Here is a 13,379-nt window from a genome sequence, read left to right as displayed (position 1 = left end):
CCACCATGACACTGCTCGTGTGCACAAAGCGAGCTCCATGCAGGCTGGAATGGAAGACCTTGAGTGTCCTGCACAGAGCCCTGACCTCAACCCCACTGAATGCCTTTGGGATGAACTGGAACGCTGACTGTTCTCCAGACCTCCTCACCCAACATCAGTACCTGACCTCACTAATGCTCTTGTGGGTGCTCGCATAAATCCCCACAGCCACGCTCAAAAGTCTAGTGGAAAGCCTTCCCAGAAGAGTGCAGGTTATTATTACAGCAAAAGGGGATTAAATCTGGAATGGGATTTTCAACAAGCACATATGGGTGTGATGGCGAGGTGTCCATAAACTATTGCTAATACAGTGTATTTCGCACTTGGTATGAGGCACAGAACATCTTTCAAATTAAAAGTCAGTTAGATGCCAATAGCAAGAAATGCCAAATCACAGTAGGGTGGGATGACACGGCAAAAATCTCACATCACAGTATATTTCAATGACATAAAGTATAGCACAATATTTAAGCGCAAACAGAAAGTAAAACACTACATTTAACAACAATTTTATTTAACATGAACATGATTTTTTTTTTAACCCTGAAAAAGGAGTGAGCGTTATTGATGTACTGATATTGGCCATATCTAAGAAACATGACGAATTTATCTAAGCATCGATAACATATAGTCCTTCTGCTCAGGTTTAAAAAATAAATAGCACTAAAATAAAAATAAACACTATAAAAACATTGCCTAAATTGCCTATTCAATTAACTTTTTTTTTCACGAACCATGAAACCATGTGATTGTCAGAAATAAGTAAGGAATAAAGCACTTGGGGGCATGCAGTTATATGAAAATAATCCACGACTGGTCTGGAGGTGGAGTTACTCTTAAAACCCCCCAAGCTGATTGTTTTCCTATAACAACATGTCTCAGAGTGTTTTATTCCTCTTCATACCTTCATATCAATTGGCCAATGATCCCAACTTTTATTAATTAAAGAATAACATGTCATACGTTTTATCCGTTTCTAGTTACGTTTATTGTTGTGGAACATCCAGGAAATAAATTAGTTCCTGTTGTTTTACATTATAGCATCTATCAACAGTCGTTCCCTCTGTCCTGAAGCGCTGATACTGGAGACTCCTTCCATACATTTTTAACACTGCTTATTATGCCACCTTAGATTGCATGAAGCACCCGCTATCCATGTACCTGTGAATGAGCTGTTACTATAGAAACGATAATGTATTAATATAAACCTCTGATCTGAACTACTATATTATGTAACTACTGGCAGAGATGCTGTTATAGAAAATTAATCAACACATTCTGACCAATCAGCATGGAGAACGCAACAGTGCTGCGGCATAACAAAAATATGCACACTATCAAATACAGTATACGATTATAGCAGAGAAATATAACTATTCAGCATAACTGGAATTTAAGTGCAGGATGGTGATATTCGTACCTGTCCTGTAACCTGTGTTGTTGAGGTAGACAGCGAAGGAGCGAGGCTCATGCTGTACCTGCCATGACGGAGAGGAGCAGTTCTCGTTGTTGGTGTATGTGTTGTGGTTGTGAACGTACTTCCCCGTCAGCATGGACGAGCGGGACGGGCAGCACATGGGCGTCGTCACAAAGGCGTTAGTGAACATTGTGCCACCTTCCTCCATGATTCTACGAGTTTTATTCATCACCTGCAATGAGCCTGGAAGAAACAAGTAAAAAAAAACAAAATGATCCCGATATTTATACAGCTTATAATAAACACAGAGAACCTTTCGTGCTTCGAGACACTGAAGTGATTGTGTGATTAGGAGCGTCAAGGTTCTCAGAGAAGCCCATTTCCAGTTGGAAGGTTAAGATGCAGAATGGCTGGAAGGGCCTTTAATGCGACACACTGAGAGTGAAGCTTGCTGAGTGTTATATGGTCAAAGTGACGACAGTTAGGTTCCCAGATTGTGTCTGACATACTGCAGTTGTGTTGGCACAAACCAGAGAACGACTCGACTGCTGAGTCACGCTGGCTAGAAACACTCTAACGCTGAATGCTAAATCAATTTTTCCTGGCTGGCTCACGTTAGTAATGGAGAACTTGCATAAAAACAAGTGTGTTTAGTAGAAAGAGGACAAAGTGTTGAAATGAAGTTCTCTATAACTGTATATTAAATTAATCTTTAGACTTTCTGAGTCATAAGCAGAGTTTCATGGCTCTGGACCACAGTCGCTATGGTTTTGCAAATTTTGAAGGAACTGTTTATCTTCTCCCTAAACCCGACACCATGTTAAAAATCTCTGTTTACATTCACACAAAACAAATTTAATAGCATGGAACTAGTATAAGCGTTACCATAGGAACAAGAAGCACAAACAACTTCCCAGTGTAACAGGTAGCTAACAGCAGTTCAGCTTGGGGCTTTAACAAGTTTCTGAATTTTTAAAAATAGCTAAACATATTCCAAATGTCCATATTGAACAGACTGTGGAAAGAAATCATGACCCAATGTTTCTTAGATGCCTAATGTCAAACCTTTCACTTCACAATCATTTTTAAATCAAGTAAAAATCTCTAACATGAAATTTCCTCAATTATTTTTTTGCATGTCATTCAGATTCAAAAGTTTACATTACTTTTATATAGCTTGCAATTATTGTATTTTTATTCTATCTATATTTTTATTTTTGACTTTTTTTTCTTTCTGTCACTGCAATTATTTCATTATTATTTACTTATTTTACCATTTTTTTTTACCTTTTGCATCTTCATTTTTTTTTCATTACACTGTAAAGCACTCTGAACTGAATTATAATAATAATTTTAACAACAACTTATTATTATTATAATAAATTTTCTGTTTAACTGATTATACAGTTCAACAGGGGAAAGCATTCATCTTTGCACTAATTTATTACATTTTTTAAAATTTACATTGAGGTGCATTCATGAAGTTTGTCCATTTCAACTGCAGATTATTAGGCATGAAACTTTTTGCCCCGTTTATGAACCTTCTTCTAGAGGAAATGTGCTCACCCAGCTCTACGTCCTGGTCATCGGTCAGGATGAGGATGATGTTGGGGCGTATGTTGCGGCGGTCTCGCTGCACTCGGCCCCGAAGGCTCTGACTCCGTGTGGTGGAGGCCGAGCAGGACAGTGGAGAGGCCAGGGCAAAGGCCAACAGCCATGCCAGGCACACGGGCTTCATGATGGAAGACAGAGAGGATGACGCTGCTGCACTATGGAGCTTTTCACAAGCCAATCTGAAAGAAAGGAAGAAATGGCGTGTCACAACATAAGTGCATCTAATATGTAAAAACTTGTGGAAAACTGTGGTAAAAGCAAATGTTACTTTGGCTAAGAGAAATGGAATAGGTCTTAAAGACTGAGACAAAAAAAGAAAAAACCTAAATGACTGTTCCAGATATGTGGCTAAATATTTAAACATGCTCACACCTGATAAATCATTTACAGAGGCTCTTAAACTTAATGTCATCTCTGTATAGTCAGGATCCACAAACCAAAAGAAGCAAAGATTTTACAGAAACATCTGTCGCATCAAATTCACCACTTAAAGTTTCCAGCAAAATATCCTGATAAATGCGTGCTACATACAATGCATTCATAGGTATTTGCTGTATGTTTGCAACATCATCTTTCATCAAAATGATTTTACTCAGAGCTACTAGCTGTCAGCAAATGCACAAGTCAAAACTTGATATAATCTTTTAAATCCTACCTGCAAAGTGTTTATCCTGCTCTCATAATTTTTCCTTTCTCCTCAACTCCATACACACACAATCAAAAACCGGAGAGACCTGAGGGCAGTGCATTCGCTTCCTGTGTGTGCTGACAAACCAGTATTCTCTCACAGTTTCTCTCTCTCTTTCTTTCTCTCCCTGTCTGTCCCATTGAGATCCACTCACAGAAGCTTTCCCACTGGCCGGTGACAACGGCATGAAGCCAATCAGGGTTTAGCGCCGAGGTGTCAATCATGATCTGAGTGTGATGACCCCTGCAGGATGGCTGGTGGGGAATGAGGGTCCCAGGAGAGGGAGGAGAGGGAGGACAGGGAGGCGAAAGTTCCGCTACATTAACCTCTCTACTGCGTGTGTGTGTGTGTGTGAGTATGTGTGTGTGTGGGGGGGGCTACGCATCACTGAAAATGACAAAGCCTGTCCCGCTGGCCACATTTCGCCATGTGAGAAGTTTTTGCGCCTTGGGAGACAGTTTTACACATGCGCCAGGGGATCCTTTCAAACTAATTAGAATTTTTTTGAAAATGAATCCTTTCCAACCTAATTAGACCAAAATTTACGGTGCAAAAAAAAGTGCATATATGACTGACGCATACATTTGACCATGAAAGTCATTACTGTGCATGTCTCCAGGGGCACCAGATTGCCTGATGGCCGATCTTTGTGTCTGGAATCGATGAACTGAAACAAATAGGACTGAAACAAATATGCACCTGCGTTTTCATCATCACTGTACACAAATCTTCCCAATAACATTCACACACTTACTGAATGTCAAACATTAAATAGTGTCACAAAGAACCTACTACGAATAGTGTGTGAGATATGCTTCATTTGTATTTAGCAGATCACGGATTGCACACAACATAAAAAAAAAAAAAAAACACACATTCACGTTAAACATGTAAAAATCACGGCTGCTGATAAGCAGTTTCTCAGATGGACCTTTAAGTGCTTTTTTGGACAGCGAGGGTTTGTGACAGGCAGCACGAGAGCCAGCCGGCCAAGTCTTCCCTGCAGTGCTGTGCAAACACTGGCACTATTTGTACAAACCCCTAGTGGATGGGTAACAGGGTTCAGACACCAGATTTCACACACATGCCTACACCCAGGGCAATTCAATTTGATTTGTTTAGCACTTTTAACAACAGCTTTACAGAAATCCAGATGTAGCTTTAGATCTAATGAGCAAACAGTGATGAGGAGACACTTGTGAGGAAAGTCTCCCTGAGACGATATGAAGACGCAATCTTGAGAGAAACCAGACAGAAAAGGGAACCCATCCTGGGGTCCTGGGATGAGCACAGGACAGTCTTTATGACTACAGCAGCTGCTATTAGTTACAAATCTATAGTATCCAGGTTTGAAACAACCATCAGACTGTCCACCTTCTCTTATCACACATTTGCATTATCACACACATACATGTGCATATTACACATTTATATGAATGTTATTCAGCAGGTACAAATGCAGATAGAAACAGGCGTCCAAAAAAGTCATATTATATATATATATATATATATATATATATATATATATATATATATATATATATATATATATATATATATAGTGTCACTCATATATTTTATATATATATATATATATATATATATATATATATATATATATATATATATATATATATATATATATTACTTTAACGTACATAACCAAATATATATATATTTTTTTACAGTATTTAAATAAAATAAATAAATAAATAAATCGCCTGTACTTAGAGCAGTACTCGTCTCTCTGGTGTTTTTAAATATTTTAATGACTTGCTCATGGGTAATTGGAATGTCACACTCAACTGAGAGTAGCAGTAGGTCAGAGAGCCTCTCTTCATTACATTACTCTTCATTAGTCTTCGAAGTCTTCACAAGTTTTAACTTTGAAAATGACCATTGGACTGTAGATGTGGAGACAGGTGATGTGCATATATTTTAAGGAGTTGAGAAAGAGGGGAAAACTGTCTGAATCTCAATGTCTTTTAGGCACTTGAGCATTTCCTGGACATTGCTTTTGGGGAAGGAGTAGGATGCATGAAACACTAAGTTCTGTGAAGACCTTTTCTTCCTCAACCCCACAGAACTTGCTAACTGTTCTCACAAGTTCAAAATCACCAGGATCTACTCCTTTTGACCATTTGGCTACTGTTAGACTGTAAGGCTCTGAGGATAATGCCAGTTGAACTATTATCCTTTCCTCTGAATCGTCTGACCATCTCTTCGAGTTATAATTTTATTATAATTAAGCATAACTCGTAAGCTGCCGCATTCACCATATTTACAATAGCATGGTAGCATAAATTTAAATTTTCCATGTTACCTGCGGCTCGTGAAGTAACTTGAAGACTTGCGGTTAAGAGACTGTTGCGTGGCACTGTAAAGGAACCTCTGCCTACCGCTCCACCCCGCCGCCGCCTAATGCATCCACCAATAACCTCATTATCACGCACCTTTGAACTATTCATTACAAGTTTGTTAATAATATTTTATTTTGTATTTATTATTATTGGTAGTGGCAATGGTAGAAATGTGCTGTTATTTATTATTATTATTATTATTATTATTTACTATGACCAGATGGGCACATTTACATTTTGAGACAGAAGGGTCAGGAGCTTGAGCCCCCGCGGCGCCACCCCGTGCACGCCACTGGGCTACTGGTTTGTTTATATTTTGGGAAATAGAACTGGTAGAAAATTAAAATTTGTCAGAAAATTTTGCATACAAACAAAAATAATAACTGCACAAGCAAAGTGATGTGGCTGAGACTGAGGGACTGTCAGAGCCAGAATTCACAGACCAACACTGACAGTGCTGCGTTTAAAACAAATCACCAGCACTACACCTACATTCAAACTTCTTGTGTGATGTGATCCCAAATGATGTGGTTTGTTTTATGATGAACCAGCTATTTAGCACCTAAACAGCCTCCTGCCATTCAGCAGAATTACCACACCAGTATACCACAAATCAAACAGATTGACTGAAATTAAACGAGAGAACTGCAATTTTAGAAAATGGTTAGCATGAAATAGCACTTCTATTTTCAGCTCTGAAAGGTCAGGAATTACAGCTTGGTTTTAATTACCCCCATTACTCAAAAATGGGTCTGAGCCAACAGGCCTGGTGATAGTCAGAGGCTCCTCTCAGGCATGTGCCGATACGAGTTCTGCGCTAACCCGCCACTTAAGAAAAGTGCTTGGCCGCCTCAGAGCTTTCAGGCGAGTGCAGTCGTCCACTTTACCGCTTTCCATGAGCAGAAGGAAACAAAGCAGCAGACCACTGCTGCTGGCCTTCCACTATTCCACTCCGGCCAAAATAGCACAGGCCTGGCATGCAGCTATTTTAATGTTCATGTTTATTGATGAAACGTCCTGCTGAAGAACTGGCAGCCTGCACTGGCTCATGAGAAACCATTGTGCAAGCAATTGTGCTGCAGTATAAGGTACAAGTGCAACTAGGTGCCAGAGCTTTAAAGTAGCCCTACAAACAACCACTATTTTGTTCTCGAACAAGTCGCTGCTCCAGGAGAGTGGCTGCATAGATCGGTGGACGTCTGAGAAGCAGCCGGGCGGCTGTGCTTGCCTGGGGCGAGGACTAAAGAGCACACGCTCCAAAGGCTGTAATGAATATGCCAGTCAGGAATCCTGTGGACTGTGCTGTTCTGAAGGATGGACACAAATGGAGAGGTGCATGAATGGGTGAGGAACACAAGCACACAGAGGAGTCTGAATGAAGTTTAGTTTCAGGATAGCTTTAAGTCATTTACAAATAAACAGCTTTGATAAATACAATACAATTATGACAACCACAACAAGACCCCAGACAATAGTGCAAACTATGATACACTACGCACTTTGCCAAATAAATTAAAGACCATCGAAAGTCATCAGCTTCTGTTTTTTTCTTTTGCAAGCTCATTTGCCAGGCACATCTGTTTTGTACTGCCACTTTTTGTGGGCCTCCCTGCCATACAGAGCAATACTTTCTTCTGGACGACAGCCGACCAGCAAAAAGAGCATCATCTCTCACCAGTTATTGTTTTTAGGGATTAGACCAAATGACCCGGTAAATTAGCCTCTACTGTATTAATCAGAGCTAAGCTCAGAGAATAATATTGGGGATAAAGGGGAGAAAAAATAGTCTTGAAGGTTCAAAGGAGAAAAACAAAAAGGCCACTATGTCAGCTTTCATCCTGATGCACAGCTGCCAAAAAGAGCCCCCGGTGAAAATGGGAGTAATTTTCAGATTAATGGAAAGACAGACCAAGGGTCCTTCACCACAATCCACAATCTTTACTTCCATCATTATGCTGTATCCCTTTTTTTCCCCCCCTGTCCTGTCTGTATAAACAATGGTACACCAAGTAATGAAGGCTTCTGCTCAGCAATGCAGCTGTGTTTTTGGCCATGTAGATTTATGAGACAATAGCAAAGAGTGCCTTGGCAGGCGCAGGCCGAAACGATGATGCAGCTACAATGTAGGCAAGCTAATCCAACCCACAGTCCCCTGGGTCTAAAGTATGTAATGCATATCAGAGTTCACTGGCTAACACAGCTGAGGGTGAAAATAAAAGGAGTGTCCTGATGGGGAACATTTTCTCCAAGTGCACTAATCTTTGAAGGAGGACTATAATTTAGTCATCTGGCCTAACAAAAAAAGGGTAAATGACTCGTTCAGCACCATCAGATTGACTTAAAGGATCAGTTTATAATTTTTATTGCCATCTGTTGCTGTGAGGCAAATTGCAATTGCAATGAAAATACCACTAGGCTTTCCCTTTCCCCAAACAAACTTCAGCCTGCTGAAACTATCAATGCCTCATATGTGTCCTTTTTGGAAAAGCTAAGCAACTCTAGTTTAAAAATCTACAAACTGTTAAATGAAGATGCAAATCCACAATCAGCACTTAATGGGCCTGTGAACAAACCACTATATTCATAACTGGAGCAATGTTAATTCACATTGTTTTTTTTGTTTTTTTTTGCAGACCTTTCAGCATAAATAGGATCTGTCTTACAATGCAACAAACCTGGTATTATTAAGCCATAATGGGATTACCCATAAAGCACATGTAAATGTAACAGCTCTGAGTTCCCCTATTTACCGTAAGGAAAATCCCTCTTTCACCACCTACTTAGTGCAGTTGTATAACAGGCCCTTTTATTCCCTTTGGCTTGCGCCACCAGACTGATGCAACCAATTGAAAACCTGGGGTTTTCACTTCATCCATCAAAATCCTTTTGTGCAACACATTTCCTCTTTTTTTGTCCATTGGCGGCCCACAGCAACTTGCATCAGGATCGCTTGCAGAATCTGACCAAACCACACTGTTTTATCCTGCCACGTCCATGCAGCTCATACTTCCCTCACATCTGTTTTCAGTGCAGGCGTCTACCAGTTAATATCAACATTAAAACTCACCTCCTTTGATTTTTTAAATTGGAGAACTCTGGATTACAGTATTACAGATAGAAAGAAGCCTGATTTGATCATCATTGTTTAAGCAAGAGCAATTCTTGACTAGGAGAAGATAACGCCAATCCCAAGCAACCCAAGAGACAGCAATTCACGAACGTAAGGGTCACCAAGATAACGCCAATCCCAAGCAAACCAACAGGCAGCAATTCATAAAAGTAGGAAGCATCAAGAGCAACCAAATCTCCAGTTGTACCCTCAACTTGCTTGGTATCTTTGTCTACAGGTCACAATTTGGCAATTTTTTTTTATTTCTCAGTAGAGAACAGGTAGAGATGAACCTAAAGCAAGTGAACTGAACTGAAGCTAGTGAAAGTGCTGACTCAGTCTTCTGGGGGATGGAGGTATATAAGAGGGTGTGTGTGTGTTTAGCGGGGTATAAAGGGCTGCATGCATGCATGCATCTGTATGCTGATTATTCCCACCAGGGGCGCGGTGGCCGCCGATCCGCAGAAGCGGAGTATGGTGAGGTTTGGGTTTCGCAAACATTTTTGTAATGGGCCAGGATCTGGCGGTGGCGGACGCGCACACTGAGCAGCGCAGTGTGTGAAATCCCACCATGCCAAGCAGGCCTGTGGCCAGAACACACCGCAAGCACATAGAGCCTCCGTCAACGAGTGCTCTGTCCACACACACAGCCCTAGTAACACTATGTTGCTATGGCTGACCTTAAAAATGTGAAGGAATAAAACAATGTTAAAGCCATAAAAACCTAGAGTACGGGCAAGAAATGAGTCAAATTCAGGATGGTTCTGTGACCACTCTTTGCAAACACCATCTAAACCAGCAAAGAAATGGGCCTATAAACCACACAAGCCTTGAAAGAATCTAACCTAGATATCCAACATATAGAATGTCCAAATGTACTCATTTTCTGAAGCAGAGCTCTGTGAGCAGCTTTTTTTTTTTTTGCTGGTGGGTTTAAGCACTGATTACGTGGTGAGAGGAGGAATGCACTGGCCCACTGAAGTGGTTTCACTTTGTTCCTGATTCGCTGGGTCATTTGACTTAATCACTGTGGAGAGAATGCCCACACAGTAGACACACTGACTTTCACTAATGACATACCACACACCTCTGCAGAGCGACCCAGACAGTCATTTCCACATGCTTAAAAGATGAAACACCAGCCCTTTAAATAAACCCCTCTTAATAAAACTCACATAATTATGTAAAGGCAAGTGATTCTTGTGCATTCATACAAAACTAAATTAAGTCCAGAATTCCATGCTAGGGGTGACCTTAAGAATATAATAATATTCTATAGTACTGGGTGGTAAAAAAAAAAAAAAAAAAAAAAAAAAAAAAAAAAAAAAAAAAAAAGAAAGTAAGAATTGGGAATTGAAGGAGATCCAAAATATAATCACACCCAAAAAGTTGGAAAGTCTCAATCATTTTGAGGTAGATTTGGTCCCTGCCACTAGTCCTGTTGGTGAAGATCTGGGGGCTTTAACTTGATGGTGACTTTCCAAAGCCCTAGTGGGATGACTGTGTCAGCCTTGTAGATCAACTCAACATAGAGAATTATAAATTCTAAGAGTGAACATGACATACGTACCCAGGATCTTAGGTTCTCACAACCCACAGAGAAAAAAATACGATCTTGTGATTAGTTTTTAGCTTAAAAATGAAAAGGTACATATGGACAACACTAGATGCTCAACCTAACCTGCACAGTGCAATAATTATAAAACAATCTATATTTAGCTCAAAGCTGTTAGCTTTTACTGATTACATGGAGCAGCATGGGGGCATGGATAACAAAGGCTCAGATTTTATTACAGTCACCAATTTTAATACATTGATGATGTGGTTTGTGAGGAATGGCACTGAGTAATATTCGGGGGAAACAATGAGAACGGGCCCAAAACTAATCCCTGACTGAAACAGAGAGGGTGTATTGAAGCTTTGTAGTCAACTGACCTGGCAGGGGACCTTTCATTAATTATAAATGCTGGTAAATATGTGATTAAATTAATCCAACTCTGAGACTTCAAAGTCTTGCTTACTGTGGCACCAGGTGGTCTGCTGGGAACTGTGAGTGTGTGTCTAGAGGAATGTACTAAGAGGAAAATTATTAAAACACACAAGAAGCTCCTCTAGTTTCAAGGGTTACATTGCGATACACTGCTAAAATGTCTTTTAGACATTTTGAAAGTCTAGTAATCAAGTCAAGGCACCTGGAACTGGGCAAAATGTCTCGAAAGATTATAAACTTTCATCTGAGGTATGAAGTGATGAAGTAAAGGGAGGGACTGACTCAGTTAGGAGCCATGCCACCTTGCCATGCCACCCACCAAATAAAGGCAGAGTATCCAGTCACCGGAAACCCAGACAGCACCAGCAGATAGATGAGCGCCTACAAAATCTTCACAGCTGAAATTGACACCTGGCAACCATACGACTGCATGGGAGCCGCAAGTCACAGAGCCCTCTCACACTCTTAAACCCAGCAAAAACCCCACACTAATCCCCGAGATAAGCCTTGTCGTCTATGCTAGTCTTCATGTCTGAGAGCTCAGGCTGGGAAGAGAGGGAAAATGTGACCTTGGAGAGTTTTATGATATTCCATAATCCATTATTAACCACAGAAAAGAGGTCCCCATTGCCTCAGAAATCCCACAAGCTGATACTGACAGCATTACAGCAAAGGTTCCACAGCAGTATGAGGTACGAATATTGGCCCACAGCAGCTCCATGACTGTAGGAGTTCTGTTACTCCTCAGCCTAGCTTTAAGCTTCGACTACACACGATATGGTCAAAAGTATCTTGACACCTGATCATCACGTCCATATGTGGGTCTTCTCCAAACTGTTGCCACAGAGTTGGAAGCACACAATTGTCTAGAATGTCTCTGTATGCTTTAACATTAAGATATCCCTTAACTGGAACTAAGGGGCCCAACCCTGTTCCAGCAGGACACTGCTCCTGTGCACAAAGTGAGCTCCATGAAGACATGATTTGTCAAGGTTGCAGTGGAAAAACTCGAGTGGCCTGCCAAGAACCCTGACCTCAACCCCACTGAACACCTTCAGGATGAACTGGAATACTGACTGTACCCCAGGCCTCCTCGCCCAACATCAGTGCCTGACCGGCCACAAATCCCCACAGCCACATTCCAAAATTTAGTGAAAAGCCTTCCCTGACGATTGGAGGGTGTTACAGCAGGAAAGAGGACATGGATGCCCATGGTTTTGGAGCAGTATATTCAAGAAGCACAAAGGGGTGTAATGGTCAGGTGTCCACATACTTTTAGCCATAAAGTGTACTTGCTTTGAACGATGCATATCATATACATAGATGTATACGCATATACAAAAACATCGGTTGTGCATTTCTTCAGAAATTAGCACCATGTGATCACTTTTTAATCACCCAGATGTACAAAAAGCACTCAGGTGAGTAAGCGAACAATGATGCTTGTACTACCGCTGTTTGTGCATGTGTACACAAAGTCACACATCGAGTATAAACCAGACCTTAGAAGTGATTAACACTCCTCTCAAGGAGGTCTGAGAGTCCAGGCCACCTGCAAGGGAGTGCACCAGGCTGAGCGGAGTTAACAGCCTCCTTCTGCATTTTTCAGGTACTTACCATGCTGTTTAATATGCACTTCAACAGACTTAAGTTGCCAGGTAGGGTAATAAAAAAAACAAAACAAAACAAAAACACAAAGGAACTGTTCAAATCTGGCAACCATCTAGTGAAACCTACTGGAGGATTCTTCTTGGGCTTTTTCCTTTTCAAGCTCAAACTGCTGCTGCTCAAGCAAGGCTTTCTCCTTGCTCTCTCTCAGGCGGGAGGTCGAGTTGTGCCATGTTTAAAAGGCTTCCAGGACGCTGGCTCTTTTATAAGCACTAAGTTAATAAAGAAAGCACAGAAAAACAGATCTTGAAAGAAGAAAGTAGGGAAAATTAATAAAAACAGCAGAGGGTCTTTGTCAAAAGATTTAGCCTTTGATCAAAAGTGAATGACAAATAACAGAAAAACAGACACAGTAAAAAAATTTTATGGGGTCTTTTGGGAGTGGGGAAGAAATGGGGGACAAAAAGTTGAAATTTTGAGGAAACATTACAGCTGCTATAAAGAATACGTACACAGAGTTTCTTTGTCTCGTTATGAATATTTATTTTTTTTCC

At 40.6% G+C, this 13,379-nt stretch overlaps 1 protein-coding gene across 8 annotated transcripts in view; it reads right to left on the bottom strand.

The window, feature by feature from the left end:
- The window catches only part of sulf1 (sulfatase 1), a 96,204-nt gene that overhangs the window by 23,273 nt on the left and 59,552 nt on the right, over positions 1–13,379 (bottom strand). For 7 of the 8 annotated variants that reach the window (XM_053227986.1, XM_053227981.1, XM_053227985.1 and 4 more), the window contains 2 exons: positions 3,023–3,249; positions 1,460–1,699 (listed from right to left, as the gene is read on the bottom strand). In XM_053227986.1, the coding sequence (XP_053083961.1) occupies positions 1,460–1,699; positions 3,023–3,194 (412 nt within the window). In that variant the 5' untranslated portion in view covers positions 3,195–3,249. Of the gene's footprint in view, positions 1–1,459; positions 1,700–3,022; positions 3,250–3,725; positions 4,237–13,379 lie in introns of those variants that run through there. The other variant, XM_053227984.1, reaches the window with a different exon arrangement.

Source organism: Pangasianodon hypophthalmus, chromosome 22 (genome assembly GCF_027358585.1).
Source record: "Pangasianodon hypophthalmus isolate fPanHyp1 chromosome 22, fPanHyp1.pri, whole genome shotgun sequence".
In the NCBI taxonomy this organism is placed as follows: Eukaryota; Metazoa; Chordata; class Actinopteri; order Siluriformes; family Pangasiidae; genus Pangasianodon; species Pangasianodon hypophthalmus.
Note: the sequence above shows the minus strand (reverse complement) of the source record. Positions and strands in the feature narration are given on the sequence as shown.